At 42.2% G+C, this 23,276-nt stretch overlaps 1 protein-coding gene across 1 annotated transcript in view; it reads left to right on the top strand.

The window, feature by feature from the left end:
* The window catches only part of GSPT1 (G1 to S phase transition 1), a 43,094-nt gene extending 20,597 nt beyond the window's left edge, over positions 1–22,497 (top strand). Inside the window, exons 5-15 of the mRNA XM_084818621.1 lie at positions 747–780; positions 1,605–1,682; positions 4,095–4,275; positions 4,998–5,152; positions 6,455–6,595; positions 7,954–8,047; positions 9,357–9,437; positions 12,887–13,060; positions 13,412–13,501; positions 14,778–14,946; positions 18,575–22,497. Of these exons, the coding sequence (XP_084674747.1) occupies positions 747–780; positions 1,605–1,682; positions 4,095–4,275; positions 4,998–5,152; positions 6,455–6,595; positions 7,954–8,047; positions 9,357–9,437; positions 12,887–13,060; positions 13,412–13,501; positions 14,778–14,946; positions 18,575–18,627 (1,250 nt within the window). The 3' untranslated portion in view covers positions 18,628–22,497. The remainder of the gene's footprint in view (positions 1–746; positions 781–1,604; positions 1,683–4,094; positions 4,276–4,997; positions 5,153–6,454; positions 6,596–7,953; positions 8,048–9,356; positions 9,438–12,886; positions 13,061–13,411; positions 13,502–14,777; positions 14,947–18,574) is intronic.
* The last annotated feature ends 779 nt before the right edge of the window (positions 22,498–23,276 follow it).

The following is a 23,276-nucleotide window of genomic DNA, read 5'->3' as shown; positions in this document are numbered from 1 at the left end:
AAAATGAAGCCACTGAAAACTGAAGATACAAATTTACAAATTTTAGCACACGCAAAGAGCTGTGCATCAGATATTTCCTAGATGTAATCATCGGACTGAAATCAGTTATACGTTTGAGAATGTCCTATTTAATTGGTATTACATCCGTTCCGTGAATATGTTCACGTAGAATGAATTCTGGCTTACAGTGGATGGGACTGGTTTGTATAGCACTTCATCTCAACTGCGGAATCCTGGCTCGTTCCTCTCATCACAAGCCAGAATTGCAAATCAAGATTTTGTTCTTTGTTTATAATTCTTGTCTTGTTTTGAAGTGGTAAACCAGGAGCCCTGGTTCAGGCGAAACACTGTAGAAACCAATCTAGTTTGTTCGGTGATTGTGCTAGTGCCAAGGAGCAAAGCAGAAGTGAACAGGCTGCTTGCGCCAACATGCAGCTCATTCATGGTAAGCCAAAATATTTGGGGATTCTAGCTCATTGTTCCATGCGAATGCAGCCATTATGCTAATTCATTGTATGGAAAAAAATTTCCATGGAAAATTATAGCAATGGAATTTTTTTCAAATCTTTTTATGGAAAACTTTTCTTCCCACATTACTGACCATGCTGAGAGTAAACTGGACAAAAGAACATCATGATGAGGAAATCCAATGCAACAAAATGGGTTAAGTTGTTGCTTCAGTCATGAAGAGCTAATGTGAAAATCTATTTTTATTAAAACTTGTTCTCTCTAAATCTTCTTGTTAGATGCTGGCAAATCAACAATTGGAGGTCAGATAATGTAAGCAACTTATTTTTTCCCCAAATGGTTAATATTAATGCTTTTCAAGTTGAGCACTCTTATCTATAAAAATACTTGACTGCTTTAGAGCGCAATCCTATGCATGTTTAGACAGAAAAAAGTCCTACATCTCGCAGCATTCCCCAACCAGGGAATTCTAGGATTTTTTCTGTCTAAATCTGCATACGTACGTCAGCATAGACATACCTTTAACGAAGCATTAGCCTGAATCTTTACCACTGTGTGTCTGCATAATTGTGTGTGCCTTACCTTTCCATATGAACAGGTGCAATTGCTATGAAAGTATCATTTTGTTGACACCATGAGATATTATCTTCTTTACCACAATTTTTCTTCATTTTGTGAAAGAGCGTTTTGTAAAATGGTAGGCATATTTAATTCCTGGGGGGTTTTCCCCCTAAGCATCATACTAAATGCCACTTCTGGAGGTAAATGTTTAATCTCTTCAAAACCTGCTTTGCATGCAGTACTGTGGCCCAGCTTTCCCCAGCATAGTGCCCTCAAGATGGTTTGGGCTACAGCTCCCATTAGCCCCAGCCAGCATAGCTAATGTTCAGGAGTGATGGGAGTTGTAATCAAAGCATCTGGAGGGCATTACCCTGGGGAAGGCTGCTCTCATCTAACTACTTTCTCTGGGGCAGCTGCTTTATATGGAGCTGTCTATCACTGACACAATGGATCCTATAGATTGGGCTGCTCTTATTGCATTTTAATCCGCTTTGCTCTCCTCCACACACACAAAACGACCCTAACCTACTAAATCTGTTTTCTTCATTTTAACTAATGTTTAAATCTCTTTCCAGGTACTTGACAGGCATGGTTGACAAACGAACACTCGAAAAATATGAAAGAGAAGCTAAAGAAAAAAACAGAGAAACCTGGTATGAACCCTGCATGTTAGGAGGAGCATGTTTTGAACTATATCTGGGTTATTTCTGTTCTTATTTTCCCAGTTGGGGCTTGTATGCCCCGGCTGTCAGCTGCTAAAGTTTGGAGGTGCCGAGATAGTGATAAGCCAGACCCAGGTTTGCTTACAAGGAGCCTTTATTGAGTACTTACAGCACACAGGCGTACCCAGTGGTTGGATCAGACAGATTCTCTGAACCCAGAGCCAAGGGATACAGTGGGTTTTATACCATACATGTCAGCAGTGAGGCAGCATGACAGCAGCAAGCGTTAATTAGCATTCATTCCCAGCATAGATTAACAGTACTTGTTTAAAAGGCAAACAATCAGAACTTTCCCAGCACAGCCACCTGTAACTCGGTATAAACATAGCCTCACGTCTCAGGCACATCCTAGGCCCTGATAAGATACCAGCCTTCATTAGCATGGAATGTGCTGAGGCCACGCTATCGACCTTTGACTCATCTCACATGCTCAGAGGCCCACTAGCAAGGAAATTGCACCAATAATGAACCAAAGCAAAGCATTATGGATCTCTAGGCCCCTCTAAAACTACAGGTGACTTGGTTACAGGCCTGGGGCCAATACAGTGCTGCAACCCACCCCTTGCCCTCATTGGTCATAAAATCAGTGCTATCAATTTAGACAGAACTGATGACTGAGAGGAGTGCAGGGCTTGGGTTCAAGGGCAGTGGGGCTCAGTGAGCCCAGCAACAGGCAGGCAGCCTGTTGCTGCATTGAGGGATCTCAGAACTGGAGCCAAGACCCTCACACACAACCATTATAACTGGATTCAGGGAGAAATCTCCCCAACCCTAGTAGCTGCTTTCATGTGCTGGGGAGGGTGCAGGGGATCTGCCTGCAGAATTGTTATGTGATAATTATGCTTTATTTCTGTGCTGCCTTTCGGCCAAAAGGCCCCCAAACAGGCTCACAAAAATATAGAGATACAAACAATACACTAAATACAAGTTCAAAGCAGAAATATCACAACTGCTGTTTAAAACTAAAACAACTAAAAACCCTGCAGCTCAAACACATCTCCTACATAACCAAAGCAAAAACGCCAGAGTAGAGCTGGAATAATTCCATTCCTTCATATAGGTTTGAAGGCATGTAGTCCACATTCTGACTCTTAGATTTCTGTAGCAGATTTATGTGACATCAAGGAACACCATCCAGGTGGTGGACATATAGGAAGGATTGGAAAAATAAGATGGTATCATATGAGAAGTCTGGAATTACATTCTTGGAACAGGAGGTGTTGGGTAGCAAAACCCCAATGCCTAACCTTGGCTCTCCAGATATTGAGCTGTGATTCATATCAACCCTGGCTGGCACCAAAAGTAGGCATGGTTGAGCACCTGCCAAGGCTCCACACCCCAACAGGGGCTCGCTAACAAGACACCCCCCACCCGGAGTTGCTCCTCTTCGTCGTTATTCAGCTACCTCTTGTCCTGGCCCAGACAACAGATGCCACTGTCTATTTGCTCACTGCCTCTCTGCCTGTCAGGCAAGCAAGCGGCAGCAACGATGAGAAAGAGGATGAGGAGCAAGAGCGGGTGGTGGCAATGGCAGTGAGAAGGCAGACTCGCTGAGGGAGGGGCCCGTGGAGGTTGTCTTGCCCAAGGGCCCTCAAAGACCTGGAGCTGGCTCTGCATTGTGTTGATGGGCAGACACTCTGACACGCTCCTGGGAGAATTATAAAGGCTCCCCTGAGACTGGGTGGGGGGTGAGGAGGACAGTCAGCGGAGGGACAGAAACAGTGGCAGCAAGAGAGCCAGAACACCCCCACACACACACTGTCTGCCAAAGGGAGCCCCAGTGTTGAGCAACACAGCTGAGACTGGAGAGCTGGAGAAATGGCCAGTGTGGAGGCAAGTTTTTGGCACTTTTCTGAAGCAAGGAATAGACAGGGACTTGGGTGCTTGGAGACCAGAGGCTGATCTCGGAGAGTTCCATCTGAGGTGTGGCGGGAACCAGGTGATGCTATAGGGCAAATACATGTTTCATTTCACTCTCTGAGTTCTAGGAATTCTCCAGACTTTATGTATACTCAGGTATGTTGCTTGCTTTTGGAGCTTCAGTACATAGGGGAGCTTCACCTGCGATGTGGCAGGTAGTGGACAATTGGGGGATCAACTTGAGTCTCCACAGTTAGCTTCCCTCTTTTTTAGTGTTGTATCACAAAGTAGAAGGCACCACATTTTCTAGACACATAGATGTACTTCCAGTTGCATGCTAGAACACTGAACGAAGTACAGTCAGCTGCTGTGCAGACATGCTTACCTAATTTTTAGAGGTATTCGAGCATGGACTTACCAGAATTATTCAGTCCCCAAAGAGCTAGTGTAATCTTGCTTTATATTTGTGTGTGTTTTATGTAGGTACCTTTCCTGGGCCTTAGACACAAACCAGGAAGAACGGGACAAAGGTAAAACCGTGGAAGTGGGCCGTGCTTATTTTGAAACAGAGAAGAAACATTTCACAATTTTAGATGCTCCGGGTCATAAGAGCTTTGTCCCAAATATGATTGGTGGTGCTTCTCAAGCTGATCTAGCTGTTTTGGTAAGAGGTCACTTGGTCCCTCTTGTGTTTTAAGGCATTCTTTCCAAATGTGTTACCTGCTGATCTACTATATAGTGCAGGGGTGCAGGTCTGGGGGGCCAAACCCAACCCTCCTGAGGCCCCAATCCATTCCTGCCGAGTTTCCCGGATGGCTGTGCCCCTATTCCCCCGACCACTGATCGTTTGGTGGTTTCCTGGCTTTTGTGCAGTTTTTTTCATAAAAGGTTGAAATGCCTCCCCTAAGGCTTAGTTACTGGCAGTAAGAACTTCAAGCTACAATAGGTATTTTGCCCTGCCCCTTTTGCTTTTGGCCCCACCCATCACTGGAATGCAGATAACTTCTCCAAAATGGAATTCAGCCCTCTAGCTGAAAAACATTTAACACCCCTGGTATAAGTGCTATGTCCTGAGTGACCATTGCAATACAGGTCTTGTAGTAAATATACACAGTAACCTGTTTTAGTACATCTTTTACTTCATGTGTACATGTTAAGGAAATGGGTGTTTGACAGGTAGCAGCTATGTCCATAAAAGTGGTAGTCTTGAGATTGCCCAAATAGCCGATGTATAGAAGTTCAGCCGTTCTGATCATAGGCCACATTACAAGGCCTACAAACTTAGAGTCCTCTGGCAGCTGTTAACTTTTCACTGCGGAAAAAGAAGGGATTGTGTTATAGCCTAAAACTTGAAACACTCTCTGACTCTATTTCCCTTCCATCTAGGTTATCTCTGCAAGAAAAGGAGAATTTGAAACTGGTTTTGAGAAAGGCGGGCAAACAAGGGAGCATGCCATGTTAGCAAAAACAGCAGGTGTAAAACATTTAATAGTACTTATCAATAAAATGGATGATCCAACTGTGAACTGGAGCACTGAAAGGTGAGTACATCTTTGCAATTATCACTATTACCACTACTAATAATATTTTAGCAAGTGAAAGTAGCTACATTCTGGTTTTCAGTGTGTTCGATGTCTTTTGCATTAAGAATGGTGTTGGTCTCATTCAACTGAGGTGTGTTCCATTATGAGAACTTCTAGAGAACAGATGCAGTCGGTGCACTGCTGTCAGTAAGCTGTAGGGGAGATATAATGTTGGCATTGAAGTACAAAATCACTCCCATTACATACACACTGCCAATAGATTGACCAAGACATAGGCTGCAGAAGTGAAGAATTGTTTTCCCTCCATGTAGCTGCCTGTATGTAAAATGTCCAAGCCTCTGTTGTAGGTCTCATTTCATTTGATCCTTGTCTGGATGAGCAGCAGCACTGCTCATATCCTACCAAAACTGAGATCCATCTGTTCTGTGCTAGTAAATGTCGAATGAATCTGATAGCTTAGCTTAAGCATCTGGCGTGCTGCCCCACAAAAAACAACAACCGCCTTTTGTATGCCCTCATAGCAAGTGGTTAGAACTGTAGCAAATCAGGGCTTTCCTGCAGTGACCCCTAGAATTTGGAACAACCTGCCTGTAGATGCGGGGAGGAGCCCGTCTCTGGCTGTTTTCTGTAGGAGCTGTAAGAAAGTTTCCTGCAGGCATTTGGTTGATTTAGTAGTTTTCAGGTTGTTCATCATTCTTGTCTTATGTGTGTTTTTCTTGCTTGTTTATTGTATCCTTTCTCAAATGTTGAAGGAGCCATAGCTTGGTGGCCCCATGATCCTTGTAACTGGAGATGCCAGGGACTGAACAAAAACATTGCTAGACATCAAACATCTCCCTGCACGAAGAAAGCTTGTATGTTGGGACTGCCCGAGTCATCTGTGTGCATTCTGATGTAGTACAATTGCATAGAGGCCTGCACATTCCTCACCCCTACCCTTGCAAGTTCCTCTGAACCTAGTTGTCTAAGAACTGTGCCCTATAAGGCCTTCCTTCTGTGAGCTACACCAGGGCCTATGATTACTGGTGAATAAATGGCTCAATTTATGAACATAAGTAAATCTTATAAGGCCCTGCCATTTCAGAAAGACGTCTGAAATAGGTGTTATGCTGGGACTTGATTCAAACTCTGACTTCACCTCCATTCCATCAAGGATACATTACAACATGAAACATGTTGAGGAACTGATACCAGCAGGTGTTGCACAATGCCTGGTCCACCCCCACATCTTTGACATGGTGGTTCAGAGACCATTCAAAACTTTGTAAGATTTTTCTTCTGTTTGGTGAATCTTCTCAGGTATGAAGAATGTAAAGAGAAACTGGTGCCATTCTTGAAGAAAGTTGGCTTCAATCCCAAAAAAGATATTCACTTCATGCCCTGCTCGGGACTGACTGGAGCAAACCTCAAGGAGCAATCGGACTTCTGTCCTTGGTATATGTATGTATCTTATTTTATTTAATGTATATCCTGCTTTTCTGTAGGGAACTATATCCAAAGTGGCTAACAAAAAATAGAAGGGATATCATAAAACATAAACTCCAGTAAAATCACATTTAAATAGGCATGATTAAAAAATACCCATTACAAGCTCATAGCAGCGCAGAATAAAACTGCAAGCTCAATGTAGCCGCAGTCACTAACCATTAAAGGCATGCCTGAAAAATTGTTTCAGGTACTGCTTAAACATGTAAGAGAGGCAGCCTGATGGATCTCACTTGATGCCTCTCCCAGCACCCCTTGCCTCAAATTTTGATCTCCAAAGTAGAGAGAAAACTTTGGGTCTTACACTTTCAGCCTGGGCCCAGGCAGCAGTTATAAGGAAGTGGGGGAGATCAGACCCAAGGAAGGAAGGTCAGTGGCCTGCAGAAGAAGGGTGTGGTGGGGCAGACACTATCCTTTTGGACTTCAGCATCAGGCAGTACAGGCCAAGATCTTAATGGCTGTCTAAGACATTGGAGGGGGCGGGGAGCGCTATTAAAGAAAAGTAATCATCCCTTTACTGATGTATACACCAGGTGAGTGGCTACTGCAAATAGACCTTCTGTAAATCTTTCCTATTACAAATCTGATTAGCTGAAGATCTGTCCACATTAATGTTAAGCACCGCTAATATGTTTGTACTGTTGAAACACGAATGAAGCCGCATTTTCCGCTGGACACGTGTCTCTTTTCTGTTGTGCCTAGTAGATTATAAGGGTCAGGCAAGGACTGTCTTTAAAATCTTTGTGGAGTGCTTAGGAAAGTTTAGATAAATGGTGATGAGAGAGAGAAAAAGAGCTTTTGAACCAGTGGAATTTAGTGTTGTATCCAACATAACTCCAGCAGAAGTACAAAAGGAGGCATTGTTCCTCTAGTGGATGTGTGTTCCACTACTGGTTGTGCAAGTGGTGGAGGAATTACTAGCGCAAGCAAACACCAAGGGTAACGAAGTTGTAATGAGTTGTGAAGGCACTTTCGCAATTGCTTGCACAAATGGAATCATAGTATTACATGTGACACTCGCATGAGGATGAAAATTGCATTTCCACAAGTAATCGAATTTTGCACTAGCGGAATGACGCTTGGATACAATCTTTTGCTTACACCATGGCTTTAAAAGTTGGTAGAAATACAGGTAATTCCACAGATATGAAGCAGGTATACTTGTCTCATAAAGGACGTTACTTAATCAGATGTTAGCTGTATCTAGGCAGCCTTACAGATGGATAGTTTATCTTAAACCAGACAAAGACTTGTTTAAGATAAAATACCGTAGACCCTGATGACAGTTTTTTCCCCCCTTTTCTCTCTTTCAGTGGGCTACCATTTATTCCATATCTGGATAACTTGCCAAACTTCAACAGATCAGTTGATGGACCAATCAGGCTGCCAATTGTCGATAAATATAAGGTACACAGATACCAGCTACCTTGAAAATATAATACAATTGCTCTAGCTGGCCAATTTTTCACTTAAGATTGTGCGTTGAGTACCTTATGGCTGCTCTCCTTCAAAAAAAATCTCAGACAATCCAAAGTCTGCTATTAGACTAAAATGTACAAAATATGAACTGTGCTTCTATGATCTACATAACCTGAACTGTTTCGGTGGCTGATGTGATTGTTGGAGTTAAGCATTTCCAAGCATTTCCCAGCAGTCACTGGAATGAAAGCCAAGGTTTGCAAGTTGCAGATAATGTGCTTGTGTAGCAGACTTGCAAAGTGGGAGGTGTATATTTTATTATTTATTTACAATATTTATATACATCTAAGCAGATTCTGGAGCCATGAACAATGAAAGATAAAATTAATAAAACACCTTATTTAAAAGTTTTAAAAACAGAATACCAATAAAAACTGGTATATACATATACATGCACACAAATTCCTTAGATAAGGTCAAAAGGTTGAGATGAACCAGAATATATGTGGCATGATGCAGCCAAAGTTAAGCGCTTAAACTCCCTTTCACTTGAATGGAAGGGAGAATTAAGTAAAATTCATTTGAACGGAATATATAAGCATGGCCTACAACTAAGTTGGTAGCAGAACTTATCATTTATTTATTGTATTGTATTGTATTGTATTGTATTGTATTGTATTGTATTTATTTATTTATTTATTACAGTTATATCCTGCCTTTTTTCCTCCTTAAGGAACCCAATAAGGAATTTAAGCCATAAATGCTTCTGAAAAATGCTTATCTTCGAACTGTCTTTGTGAGGTGGGGAGGTTCACGGTTGAGGGCCAGCCCCACCTCCCACCCCACCCCAAGAATACTTCTCTGCATGCCTAACATGGTGCACAGCTGATGGCATTAAGGGCAATGCCCTCATATGATCTGAAATAGTGACACATATTAGTTAGATTTATATCCCACCTTTTCCTCCTTGGAGCCCAATGTAGTGGATCCTCCTCTCCATTTTATCCTTACAACAACCTTGTCAGGTAGGTTAGGCTGAGAGTCCATGATTGGAGTGGGGACTAGAACCTGGATCTCCCAAGCCCTATCCAACACTCTGACCATTTCACCACAAGTAGAGGTAAACCACAGTACTTTACCTCTTGGCTAGAATATATCTATCTCGGAGCAAAGTTGCTTCCTGCTTTGATTAGGAATCACTTGGCATAGCAACGCATGTTATTTCTTGTAAAGTAAAGCAGGTGCTATTATTATAAGGTGATGCTTTTTTAACCTGTGTGTTTTTTCCCATGTGAAGGATATGGGCACGGTGGTTCTGGGAAAGCTGGAATCGGGCTCTATTTGCAAAGGACAGCAGCTTGTGATGATGCCAAACAAGGTATGGCACCCTTTCCTCTTCAGAAGCTTGAATTCCTAGGGTTAAGCCTGCTGTCAAGGGCTCCTTGGAGGGCTCTCTCAGTCTAATCCAGTAGCCAAGTCCAGACGCAGACAAAGGGATTCTTTTCAAAGCTTTATTCTTCTTTTACAACTTACAACTCTACAGGTAGCAACTAGATCTGAGCAGCAGCATCCCTATGTCCTAAGTTGGAACAGTTGGTCCCCGTTTGAAAAGCAATTATTGGCAGACCCCTGAATATAAGGACTAGGGAGAATCCCTCCCCTTTTCCCTTGGATCCTCTGGGCGCAACCGTTCTTTGAGCGCCAACCGGGTGCTACGCCTCCTTTCCGCGCCCTCCATTTGGCGCCGCTCTCTGTGTCTGCGCCGCTCATCCACCCAGTCTGCTATCTGTGCTGGGTCACTCCCTGGACTGCTTTCTAATCTAGGAATGTTGGTGGGAGGAATCTCTGTCAGCTGCGGGCCCTGGGAAAAAGGGGCGTGCTCCTCTCCCAGGAGCGACTGCTCTTCCTCCGAATCAGAACTGCTCTGGGATTCTATGGGCTCAGTGTCCACCCTGACACCTGCGAAACAATGCTTGGTTAGAAATCACCATTCCCCTGTGAGGTTACTTTTATGCTCCTGAAAAGGCTTAGCATGCTTAGGCACTAATATATAGAAGTATGCACATGATCAGCCTAGTTTTAGTTAGAGGAACTCTTGAGGCTTGTGCTGCTGCTTTTTAATAGCAACTACCGAGGTGCCAGTCATGATGGGCAGGGATTCCGGGGGGGCGGGGTCCGTTGCAGCAGGCGTGAGCAGAAGGCACAGGTTTTGCTACCAGGCAATTATGCCCCCACATCCCAAGCTTACTCATTTTCTTCCTCCAATACAAGTGGATGGCAGCTGTCAATTTAACAGCAGAAAGTAAATAGTTGCTCTTAGGGACATAGAGGCAAAACCTTTACTCTTTGAACACCAATTCCTTGTGGGAAGGAGGCTTACATTCCTCCTCCTCCAACAAATTACACCTGGATTGCTTTGTCTCCTAGACCATAACGGGGTTTTGAGAGCTAAGCCTGCCCTTTCATCTGTGTACTCCCTGGGTTGTATACCTTGGTCCCACCAGAATACAGCAAGGAGATGGAAACCAGTTCCTGGCTTCCATAAGAACGTGAGAAGAGCTGTGCTGGATTAGACTAGCATCTATGTGTCTTGAACAGTGTGGAAGATAAGGGAGCCAACTTGTGTATGCAAGAGAGCACTTTTTCTGAATATTGGTTTTGTTCAGACTTGCAAGCTTAATGAACACTTCTGCCAGCCTGCTAAAATGCCCATCTGATCCATGCTTACCCAGAAGCCTTTGTTAGCTGAGATGTTTTGTGGCAAACCTGCAGATCCTGCTTCTGGTTCTTTGTTCCTGTCTTTCATGTGCTATCTCTTCCAGACTGTGCTCCTGCTCCCACACTTGATATCTTCTCATTGGTTCTGCATCCCCCTTCTCCAGTCTATCAGACCTGCTCATCCAGTGCTTCACGCCCCTTGACACTTGCTCCACCATCTGTAAACTTAGCTAGCCTTGAGGGTTGGGACTTCAGTCTTGCAGCAGCTCTAAGCAGCCACTTCTCTCTGGGCCCTGGCACCACAACGAGCTTGTTTAGGGATGTGCTGTGGGCGTGGGTCTGCTTTCTACAGCACAAGGCTGAGCTTGGCAAGCGATCCCTAGGCCACCCTTGAAATCATATGTTGGATTTCAGATGCAGGAAACCAGCATAATCATGGGAGTTAAACATTTTGTGGGAAAAGGAGACCTTGGAGAACCTGTCATGTTTTGATGGCCCACTTAAGCCTGTGATTTGCAGAACCCAGAGCTGGGCTCACCTGACTTCTGAAGGATTTAAAAAACAAAGTTTCATCTTGCTGCCTTCCTTGAAAAGTTCTAGCTCTTGTTTTGTGTGTGTGCTGAATTTCAGCTCAAAAATATGTGCTAGGTAACTTGATATACTTCAAATTCTCCACTTTAAAAAGGCTGCTTACAGAGGGCAGAGAATGAGTCATCAAAACCTCCACATTCCTCTTGTCTTAAAGCAGAACATTCCACAACCACTTCCTTTCATGGAAATGTTCCAGAAAGTCAGGGTTGAGATCTCATGCCACAGTGTAAAATTCATACCTTGTCATACTGAATTTTGTGTGTGTTGTACCAAAACCTTAAAAGCCCAGTTTGATCTGTCTTGCATGTTTTATAGGAAAGGAGTGTGGACCCGATTCATTATAAAAACAACAACAACAATGGAAAGTAAAAAGCATATTTTAAAAGCTTTCCTGTCAAAACAGATGTGTCTCAGAAATTTTATTCCGAAGCAAGTTACCTTGTTTCACAGCCCTATCTGGGTTCCATGTCAGTGCTCAAATGTTAGTGGGTGTGATCAGGTTACAGAAGGCATAAATAACCAGCATTCAGTTTTCCCTGCCTAGTGCCATCTTCAGGCACTAGTCTTCAAAGATTGAATAAGGAACTCTTCCTCTTTCCTGTTCAAAATATACATTTTGTGTGCGTTAGGCCGCAATGAGGGTGTTTTCCTATGCTTTTATACTTGTTTCCCAAAGGACAAAGTTGATAGTGAATGCGCTGGAGAGAGGCTCAGGGAAGTTCAGCCTCTGATATGAGAGATTAATTTTGTCATTCAAGACCTTCAGTGGGACATTTTGGTGATGTCCTGGCTGTTGAGCGAAAGTGACCAGGAATGTCTGCTGCAGAAAGTGTGTGGAATAGGCTTGCACACACTTTGATGGTTAGTGGTTCCTCCGAAGGGGACTTTTGTTAAAACTTCTGAAACTTGATAGGATTTTTAAAAGATAAAACATTGAGCCATAGAGCAATAAAATACATGCTGTATCATAAAAAGGAAACTTAAAGCAAGCACTTTCCTACAAACTCAGTATATACACTTTTTAAAAAGGAGATTAGGTACACAGGAAAAATGTTTACATTCATAAACATCCACGTCCGTAAATTCTTTTTATTAATATCAATAAATGAACACGATTGAACAGAAAAGCTATTAGGGTTTGATTCCTTTGAAAGATGCATATGGAATGGAAATGGTTCTGCCTCATCATATGCCCCAAAGTACCAAGAAGAGATAGGATGAGGGGAGGATTTCCACATACAGAGTGTTCTTTATGAATTGGGGGGGGGGGGTGTTCTATGTGTAATAGAACACACAGTTCTACTACTTAGCCAGAAGGGCAGAAACGTTGATAATGGACAGTACTGTTACTTCATGACACCTTGCGTTGTTGGCCTCCTAAAACAGAGGAGGAAGCCTGGCATGTATAAAATACGTTACCAGACCTTTGCATGCATCTGAATGTCAAATATTTTACAACATATGCAGTATGTGAACATTCTATGTCTTAAAAAAAACCAAAACTGATCTTTCTTTAAGCACAATGTGGAAGTCCTTGGAATCCTCTCTGATGATGTAGAAACTGAATCTGTAGCTCCAGGCGAAAATCTGAAGATCCGGCTGAAAGGAATCGAAGAGGAAGAGATCCTCCCAGGGTTTATACTCTGTGATCTGAATAATCTGTGTCATTCAGGACGCACTTTTGATGCTCAGGTATGCTTCTTGAAAAAATATTTGATCTCAGATGGATGAAATTGAGTTGGCCTATAACACTTTGGCCAGTGGGACTTAGTTCAGAGATGTACACCTTAGGGCTCTATCAACAATTAACTCTTGTCCAAGAAACAATGTCCTCACTTCCATACTGGGTCAAATAAACTCTTGTTAATACCAAATTTGAAAATCTTCACCATATTAAGGAAAATCCTATTTCTTGCAGGTCAGTTAATCATCCCACATATGGTTGTACTGAAGTAATTTCTTCCTCTAGAGAGTGTGTTGAGGAAATTACTAACGGATTCTCTTTCACAGGATGAAGTCTTATTAAATTGTTATTGATTGCAGATAGTGATAATTGAGCACAAATCCATCATCTGTCCTGGTTACAATGCGGTGCTACATATTCATACCTGTATTGAAGAAGTTGAGATCACAGTGAGTACTAATAATCTCTCTTGTCAATGGGGAGCAATAAATATCCAATTGTACCAAACTTTTTGAGTGAGGTGGCTGTTGATTGTACAAGTGCCCTTCTTTGCCTAGTGTTACTGAATACTGCATTGAATAATCACCATTATCATTAGATAGACATGGTTCGTACATAACAACAACCCATGGTTTAACACCATGGGTTGTCATGTATGAGCTAGAGAAAGCAGACGCACTGCCTCCTACACACCCGCCACTTCCTCTTGCCAACAGCAACCAATGATGGATGGCCTTGTTTGTAGGTTGTTAGCGTGATGTCCAAACCTGGATGCTTTGGGAGGTCAGTGGGTTAAACAAGCCACAGTTAACCCATGAGTCATTCTTAGGTTAACTGTGGTCTGCTTAACCCATGAATAACCCAGATACGTAGTTCGCACGCAACAATAACCCCTGGTTTAAACAACCCATGAGTTGTGCACAAGCAGGAGAGCGCAGGTGCACTACCTCCCGCACACCTGCCACTTTCATTTTTAAACAACAACCTACAATGGGCTCATTTGTAGGTTGTTCATGTGACATCCACACCTGGACACTTTGGATTGTTTACTCCATGAATACACCACAAAGTGTCCAGGTTCGAACAGAGCGTTCATAGGTCGCTTACAGAAACTGGAAGTGGCTTCCAGTGCACAGCCCCACAAATCATGGGTTAATTAACCCACAGTTTGCTGCCAGATGTTGCTGTTATATGCAAACATGCCCAAGTGTCCAGGTTTGAACATCATGCTAACAATCTATGACCAAGCCAATCATAGGTTGCTATTGGAAACTGGAAGCAGTGCACATGGGACCCTTGTCCCTGCAGGTCATGAGTTAACTAGCCCATGATTGACCACCAAACGCCACCATTAAGTGCGAACTCAGTGTAATCCTGTAACGGTCTACACTTAATAAAAGTATCTTGACTTCAATATCCAGTTACATTAATTTGCCTCAGAAAAAGCTAAAAAAATAGTCTTTTACCAGCTAGAATATTGAAAGTTAACACGTTGAAGTTAAATGAAGCAACATAGGGTAAAACTACTTTTGAATGAGGAGTAGAGTTCTTCCTGTATTTTTGTTGGGGTGGCTAGCTTCTTTGAGTGAGCCGAATAACAAATTCAGCAGTTATGGCTTCTCCCGTTTAACACAGGACGAGTTCTTCCTTCCAATCCTTAAAGGCAACAGGTCTTCTTTTGGTGACCCAAACAGCATTTTATCATTTTTTCTCTTTCTTCTGCAGGCCTTAATCTGTCTGGTAGACAAAAAATCAGGAGAGAAAAGCAAAACACGGCCTCGTTTTGTCAAACAAGATCAAGTATGCATTGCCCGTTTAAGGACAGCAGGAACGATCTGCCTTGAGACATTCAAAGATTTCCCTCAAATGGGTCGCTTTACCTTAAGAGACGAGGGTAAGTGGATTTGAAAAGTTACCCATTGAAATTTTCCTGAATGAAATACAGGCACCTTACACCTAGCATTCCAAATGCAGGGATTTATTCTTGCATTAGGTACCCCTGGAGTGACTCATCACAAACTCTTTACAGAACTGCAGAATTAGAAGGGTCCTGAGAACTAGCCCTTTTCTCAGATCCATTTGCTCACCGCCTCTTGGTAGGTCATCCAATGGCTTGAACCGGAGAGAGCCACATTTTTGTAAGGAGTGGAAGCATAAAGTGTGGCCACCTAGAAAATGAAGGCGTCTGTTTTACTCCATGAGAAAAATAAATCCAAAATCTACTGTTAGGCAATACCTTTATTAGGACTAACCAAAATGTCACAAAATAGTGAGCAACCTTTGGGTTCTCCAGAACTCTTCATCAGGCTGGATGTTAAAATGCTGAGGAGGGCAAACATGGCATGATGTTCAAGCAGACTTCAGCTCTTCAACATCATGCCAGTTCCCCCCACCTTTGTTTAACAGTTTGCCTTATGAAGAGTTCTGGAGATACTGAAAGCTCGCTCACCGCTTCGTGACATTTTGGTTGTTTCTAATAAAGGTATCACCTGACCACGGAAAGCATCCACTTAGCTTTCCCCCCATTTGGGGGAATTTGCTCGAGGAGGAGGAATGGGGAAACGATCTGCAAGAGCTCTCCATCCAGAGCATCATCGTTTTAGGCATCAGTGGGCCCACTTCCAGAGTTACCTTCGTAGTATCTTTCCTTCCCATGCCATGAAGTTTGTGTCACAAGTTGGGGGCAGGTGATGTCAGAGGAGTCTGCAATAGAACACCTTCCCACACCAAGCATTGCTTCAGGTTCCAGGAGAAAACTGCTTCAGCTTTCTCCCACATGAGCCAGGGCTTCCAGCCTTGCCTTACCTGTGCAGGAAATGGGCCGTTCTGCAAAGGTATCTTTGGAAGAGGCCTTTGATTATCAAGCGACTCCTGTAATTGCCATGTGATGAACAGAATTCTCTACATCAAGGTAGCCCCTGAGCAAGTCTTGGACCCTGAGCAAGTGGAGAGCACAGCTGTGGAGCAGCTCCCCATAAAGCTCCAACTTAGCCTTCCCTCTCCACCATGCGGCTTATATGCGCTGTAAGCCGGCAGGCTGTTTGCTTTAAACTATAAAGTTCAATTGTGTTGGCGCATCCAGCAGTCAGCCATTCCCTGTGACCCCAACATCTGGCTTTGTTCCTGCTTCTGAGAACAGCCTTAGGTCCTGGGCAGATTGTTGGATGTGCTGATGCAAAATGTAAACAGGCCTTAAACAGGTTTAAAGTGAACAGTGTTCCTGGCCTCGTAAGTGTGCAGCAGCCGTAAAGGTTAAGTGGAACCATAAGGTCTGCTCTGCAACCTTGTCTCCAGTTGTGCCAGGTTGCTGACTGAGTTGGGATTTAAATGTGAGCCTTGGAAGCCTCTTAAGTCACCAGGCGACCAGTACCAGATATGAACCATGACGCATAGTGTGATTAGTGCTGAACAGGGAAGGGAGGAAGGAGTGCATGAACCTGTGAAAACGTCTCCTGAACCCCCTCAGTTGCCCATCCTTCATTCATCCCATGTTTGGAAGGACCGTTTGAAGTGAGCCAATATTCCCAAACATGTGGAAGCTCCAATAATTTCTTGGTATTTTTATTCAGATTTGGACACCCACTCACCCACCCCCATTCCAGTGCTTTAGCTGTATTGGCTTTGCTGATTTTGGTCCTGGAAGGCATCAAATATACAATTTCAAACTGAGTGTCAGATACTAAATACCACTGCATGTCAGCTGTCAAATAACATTTGATTTCATCGTACATTTAGAAAGTATCCAGAGAATATTTTCTAAAGAATACTTTAGAAAGTATCCAGAGAACCATTATTGCCATAGGAGAATTTGGGGGGAGCAAATCGACTTCAGCTCTAGCCAGTGATGTGGGTTTTCTGGAAAATTTTGAATTGGAAATTTTTCCAGTGCAATTTAGGCTAATTTGCATAGGAAGAATTTCAGTTTGCAATGGAAAATGTTCCGATGCCCTAGAGGAGGTGTGGGCAACTTGTGGCCCTCCAGAAGTTTTTGTCTGCAGCTCCCATCATCCCTCACCATTGGCTATGCTGGCTACAGCTGATGGAAGCCAAAGCTTTGGGAGGGCCGCAAGTTGCCCACCCCTGCCCTAGAGAGATCTAATTTACCACGTTTATTTTAGTTGAATTTAGTAAACGAAACTAAAAATTTTTTTTAAAGTACCCCATGTTAATTTTTTGTCCCGATACGCCACAAATATTTGACTTGAAATATTTGAGGAGAAAAATTAAAGCATACTCAGTATGATTTAAATCTTAAATGATGTAGAAGCTTTTAGGGCACAATCCTGTAGCCGCTAGTCAGCGGCTAGACAGCCATAGGATAGGTCTGTTCTCAGGGAACTGACCTCGAAGCCCGCACTCCGGGGTCGGTTCCCGGGGAAGAGGAGTGTGGAGCAGTGAAAACAGCGTGTCCCTGGGGGCGGGGCAGGCGGGCGTGCCTTTCCGACACTTCCTATGCGTTACCCGGCATCCCCCCCCCCCCCCCCCCGCGGCTAGACAGCCAGAATCGGGTATCTAGCCACGAATGCAGGGTGAAGATCCCCTCCGTGCTGCTCCTGCCCTGCATTGGATAGGCCGTCACCTCCGAGTTCAGTGGCCTCCTATCCTGATGGGGTTGCGCCATTACTGGTGTTCTTGTAAAAAAAAAAGGCGCTAGCATATACTTACTTACTTCCCTTACATTGTTTAAAGTGGGAGGGGGGGCAAAGGCACTGAAAACCGTTGACACACTAAATTAATTTTAGCCGCCCGAAGAAATATGTATGCTATGCTGACAACTGCTTGCCAATTTCAACAGAGTTCAGCTCTCTTCCGCCGAAGTTGCTGGGGCACCTTCAGTTTCACTGTCGCTCTTTATTCGTTCCATTCCACTCTGAAACATACATGTATTTCATTGACATATATGTATTCTCTCACATACTTGCTAAGGATAATGACCTGAAAAACATTGAAACTGGCAAGCTTGCCTAATACTGTATTTGCAATTGGCATACATTCATTTTTATTAATGAACTTATGAAATGGAACGTTTTCTGCAAAAAAAAAAAAGCACTGGAAATGTTTACAGAAAAATTTCTGCCCCGCACGACTGGCTCTTAACACAGAACCTCTAGGACAAAGGGCAATTAGAAGCCCTCTGTCTGTTTCTTTTGTTAAGAGCAAAACTTTTCTACAGTTTGTCAAGGGAGCCATCAACAAGAACATGGGGCCACTCTGCAAAAACAAGGCTGTGGAATAAGGTTGCACTGTGTGAAATCTGTGTGATGGCTGCTTTCCTTGTAGTTCATTTATTTGATTCGTATACCACCCACCTGGCAAATGCCCTCAGGCGGTTTACAGTTATAAAACCAAACAACAGCAACAAAATCTAAAATGCAAGAATACAAGTATCCAAACAATACAGTACTAAGCACTAAAAAACGCAGTTCTTATACATACCAATATGTATAAGATACCAATACATCGGCAAACATTTAAGGGACTGTGAGTTTATTTCCTAACAGTCATTTCTTTCTTTTGCATAGGTAAAACCATTGCAATTGGAAAAGTTCTGAAATTGGTTCCAGAGAAGGACTAAGTGTTGTTTTTGACAAGCCTGCACAAATTCTGTGAGGATTAAAAAAAAAGGACTCTGCAAAAGCCTACTTCACATCACCTTCTTATTTTCCTCCCATTGATAACCTTCTCCCTATATTTTGCAAAGATGAAATTTCACAGCAAAGGTCCACATTCTGTCAGCTTTCTCATATTGAGAGCTCTGCTATGCCACTGTTGAATCCCCCCCCCCAAGTTTTTTTCCCCCTCCTCCTAAATTCTGCTCCCTTGGAAAGATTTGGCAATAGCTTTGTAAGTGATGTGGACACAATTGCCTAGAATTATGAAAAATCTATAGGATTTATGTTTAATTCCCCCTTCCCAGCACATTGAAACATTTTTCAAGGCAGATCATTCGGAGCGTGCGAGAGTGCGTGCACATGTTACAAAGACAATTACCATGTTAATAAACTATTCAATTTGAAATCTTTTTTGGTATCTTAATTGCTTTTGAATAATGTTTTTATCCAGATATAACACCTGTTGCATTAGCTTTTAACTTGCCAAGTAATCTGAATGTTCAGTTACTTTGGCTTTTCTAAAACCAAACTCTTCCCTTTGCCGACTCCTCAACCATGTTTTAAATGAAGCAATTAGACAATTGACAAAATTTGTACTAAAGAAACTTTCTTTTGCCCTTTCCTTATGGTGGTTTAAAAAATAATCTTACATATGTCATGCAAGTATGGTACTATTTAATTAGTGTTGCATCATTATATATATATATATATATATATATATGCCTGAACAATTATATTAAGTTAACTTTGTATATGCAAAGTTTAACTTAACATAATTGTTTAGGCACAAGGGTGATCTAGATCTTCCTACTGTGTCTTGGAGTACATCATCAAATTCTTCCTGGCAGAAAATGCTAGCCAATAAAATTAGTAGGACTGTTACATGACAACTCTGGCAATAATGCTGGTACATGATGTTCAGTCTGAAAACTGAGCTCAAGTATCAGTTTATGATAAACCGTTACTCAGTTCATTCTGTCTTTAATTTGGAAGACTGGAGAATCTTTTGGGGGGGAGGCATTGAGAGAGAGGGAGAGGGAGGGAGAGAGAGAAATTTAAATTGAGCCAAGTAGGCTGTGGATGAGTGGTAGGTATTCACTGTTCAACTGGCAGCAACTGGATGTTGGCCCACTCAGTGAGTATCACTTATTTAATCCTAAAAGTTTGCTCATTAAAACTGAGAATAGAATTAAGCACAGTGTATAAATTTCTTCAGATCAACGCAATTTGAACTAGAGGAAAGCAGAAGTGAATAACAGGACTTAAGGTTGGCAGTTCAAAGGAACAAGGTAGTCAACGCACACTTGGCTGTAGTTGGGATTTATACCATTGCTATAAAAAGGAAGGGGAAAGTCAAAAGGGAGGTGCAACGATACTCCAAAGTGTTTAATGGCAATCTTTTTGATGGGGTTCGTAGAGAAGGCTCAGTTCAGAGATGATTCAAAAAGCTTCTCCAATTGAATCCTTTGCAATTGTATGTTGAATGAGTAATGTTCCCTTTTCACCCAAAGTCTACAGTCATGTGACTGTCTCATCTCAGACCATTCTAAATTTAAAACATTTGGCCCTTTTTCTTTTTCTTTTTGGTTTCTTTGTAACTGTGGAACTCCCATCCATTTCATGTAAGGCTACATTGTATGGACGAAGCAAAGTTTATTGTCCTTCAGTTTCATATGACTACACTTGTAGCTACCGTAATGCATGAAAATTTAAATAAATTTTATTATGTCTGCAAATTTCTGGGCTTTTATTCTTCTGGGAATCTGAAAGCTTTAAGTCACAGCAACTTTTTAAACAATGCTAAAGAATTCAGATGTTTAATTTTAAATTAATGTAAACTGGAGAAAAAGAGACTTCCAAAGAATAGTCTAAGATTAGCTAACCATTTCAGGTGTTAGGTTGTGCTGTTTTTATGCTTCTTAGATTACTCCACTTGTTACCGAGATGATCACTGCTGAACAGTGTTTAAAAAAGCGGTGGATGGAAGCTCATTTTCTTCCTGATGTAGTAGGTCAAAATTCTTGGAGGCAAAGGACTCCAACTAAAGATGCTAATAGTAGTTCAATAGAATCCTTCCCACTTAGGCAAATGATGTTCTGAGGAATTGCAGAATTTCAAAAAAGAAAGTCTGCTTAAGTCAGCACATCAGGCAATGGCATATGGAAGAAAATTCCAGCTTTCTTGTAAAAGTATATATCACAGAAGTACATTCACTTATGGAATTCACTTAAAGTTGCAATATTGAATGCGCTTATTCCAGAGTAAATCCAAATGAACTGAAAGGGATGTTATTCATGAGAAATGAAGATTATGGATTTCTTGATTTGTATTATCACTGTGTGCAGAACCTCAGGTCATATGTGCCAACTTGAACTCTACGAGTACGTGTTGCTCTGCTTCATTATACGAAATGAGGCCTTGGTAATTGCAGTGTAAATCAACTTCTAGGATAACTTACTGTATTTTATAGTACAATACTAAGTCTCTTATGGTCAGCAATTCACTTGTAACATGTTATACCCTGTTGTGTTCATAGTTCCTGTTGATGAAATAACAGCCATTTCTCCTCTTAAGACAGATAGTAGTCGATGCCAGGTAGTTCCTTGGCTGCTCTTGCAAGGTGGTTTCCCCAGTTACTTCAGTGGTGGAGGAAGTAGCTTTATGCATGCATGCTGCCATACCCATTGAATGGAGAAGTCCTCACTAGCAGGGGACCTTCCTGTGGGCATCAAATGAGAAATCGCTGGATCAAGTTGCATCCCTCAAGAGCCACGCCATTCTAAGAACATCAGAAGAGCCCTGCTGGATCAGACCAGGGGTCCATCAAGACCAGCATTCTGTTCACACAGTGGCCAGCCAGCTGCCCACGGGAAGCCCACAAGCAAGACATGAGCGCAACACCACCCTCCCATCCACGTTCCCCAGCAACTGGTGTACATAGGCATACTGCCTCGGGATACTGGAGGTAGCACATAGCCATCAGGACTAGTAGCCCTTGATAGCCTTCTCCTCCAGGAATTTGTCTAACCCCCTTTTAAAGCCATCCAAATGGGTGGCCAGCACCACATCTTGTGGTAGCGAATTTCATAGCTGAACTATGTGCTGTGTGAATAAGTCCTTTTATCTGTCCTGAATCTCCCACCCGTCAGCTTCATGGGATGACCCCAGGTTCTAGTATTATGAGAGAGGGAGATATATGTCTCCCTATCCACATTCTTCACACCTTCCATAATTTTGTATACCTCTATAATGGCGGAACAATTAATGCTAGTGAAGACGTGTGTAGTAAATGGTGGAGGTTGTATGATTTTGACTTTCTATAATACATAGAAAAAATGGGAAAATGTATTTTCATTTCAGAAAATGAAAGTATAATCAAATGGAATACAATCTCTTGCTTAGTCTATTAAAGCAAAATTGTTCCAACCCTTTTCATGAAAGATGTTGTCATTAATTTTTATGGGTGGTTCTATTCTTAGATGTTTTGTTCTTCAAACAATGTCTGTTCTATGTATATGTTTTACATTGTTGGTTGTCAACAACACCTCCCTTTTTTGTTTTTGGCAATACAATCTCTTGATTTACAGGTTTAATCCTTTTACACACAAGTAGTTGGAGCAATTTATGCTGTACTTTGTGGTTTTAATTCTTGTGAACCACCCACCCAGAGAGCTTTGGCTATTGGGTGGTATAGAAATGAAATGAAATTAATTTTGCTTCAATACTGCTTAGTACGAGTTTGTAGTCCGTTTTATCATTTTCTGATTATCCCATTCTTTATGTGTGTTATATATAGTGCCCACGTTGGACCTACCAATAAATCGTCTTTCAGCATGTGGAGTTTCTGACCTGTTTGTGGTGCCATCCTGTTTTTGTCATCCGTTTCCTCTCCGAGAAGGACAAATTCCATTTTAGACCCTACAGATTCAATTCCTTCCACTCCAAACGTGAGAAGTGTCCCTGACTTATGAATGAGAGAGGGATTTGCAGTTGTGGTGCAACTGTATTTTTCCACAAATCGTTCTTAAAACATCTTCCCTGTTTGCTGTGCTCTGTTCTTTGGAAAAATTATTCTTTTGGAAATAGAAACTTATGGAGAAACCTTGGGAACTTGAGATTAGAAAGCGGTGGGCTAAGTTAACAGACATGGCTTAAAACTCATCTGGAACTGTGCTGATCTTAAATGACTAGAGTGTGCCCTTGAGTTTTGAAAGCTCTGGTAACATACATAGGGATTAAATGCAAATCTTGAATGTGCCACACACGTTGCCTGTTCTATCACTTGAAAAATGTGCCATTTTTAAGAGTAAACCCAGAAAAGAAATTAACCTAGCATTCTGGTTGGTTTCTTTAATAGGCCAGTGCCAATCTCAGGTAGCTACCAGCAACTGTTTTTAGGGCTATTGCCTGATTTTAAAAAACACACCTTGGTTGACTAATCAAATGAGGTTTAATCTGTTTTAAATGTGTATGTGATGGAAAGTATAGCTTTGAAAGGGGGGCAGTGCGGAAATACGTTCTTTGCATTTTATATTTTGCAGCAGGTGTCATCCGAGAAGAGCCATTCCATCCCATGTGAACATGAAGGAGGAATGCCACGTCTTGGATGGTG

The sequence above is a fragment of the Heloderma suspectum genome, chromosome 12 (assembly GCF_057233095.1).
Source record: "Heloderma suspectum isolate Gila_16-S chromosome 12, 16-S_ref, whole genome shotgun sequence".
In the NCBI taxonomy this organism is placed as follows: domain Eukaryota; kingdom Metazoa; phylum Chordata; class Lepidosauria; order Squamata; family Helodermatidae; genus Heloderma; species Heloderma suspectum.
Note: the sequence above shows the minus strand (reverse complement) of the source record. Positions and strands in the feature narration are given on the sequence as shown.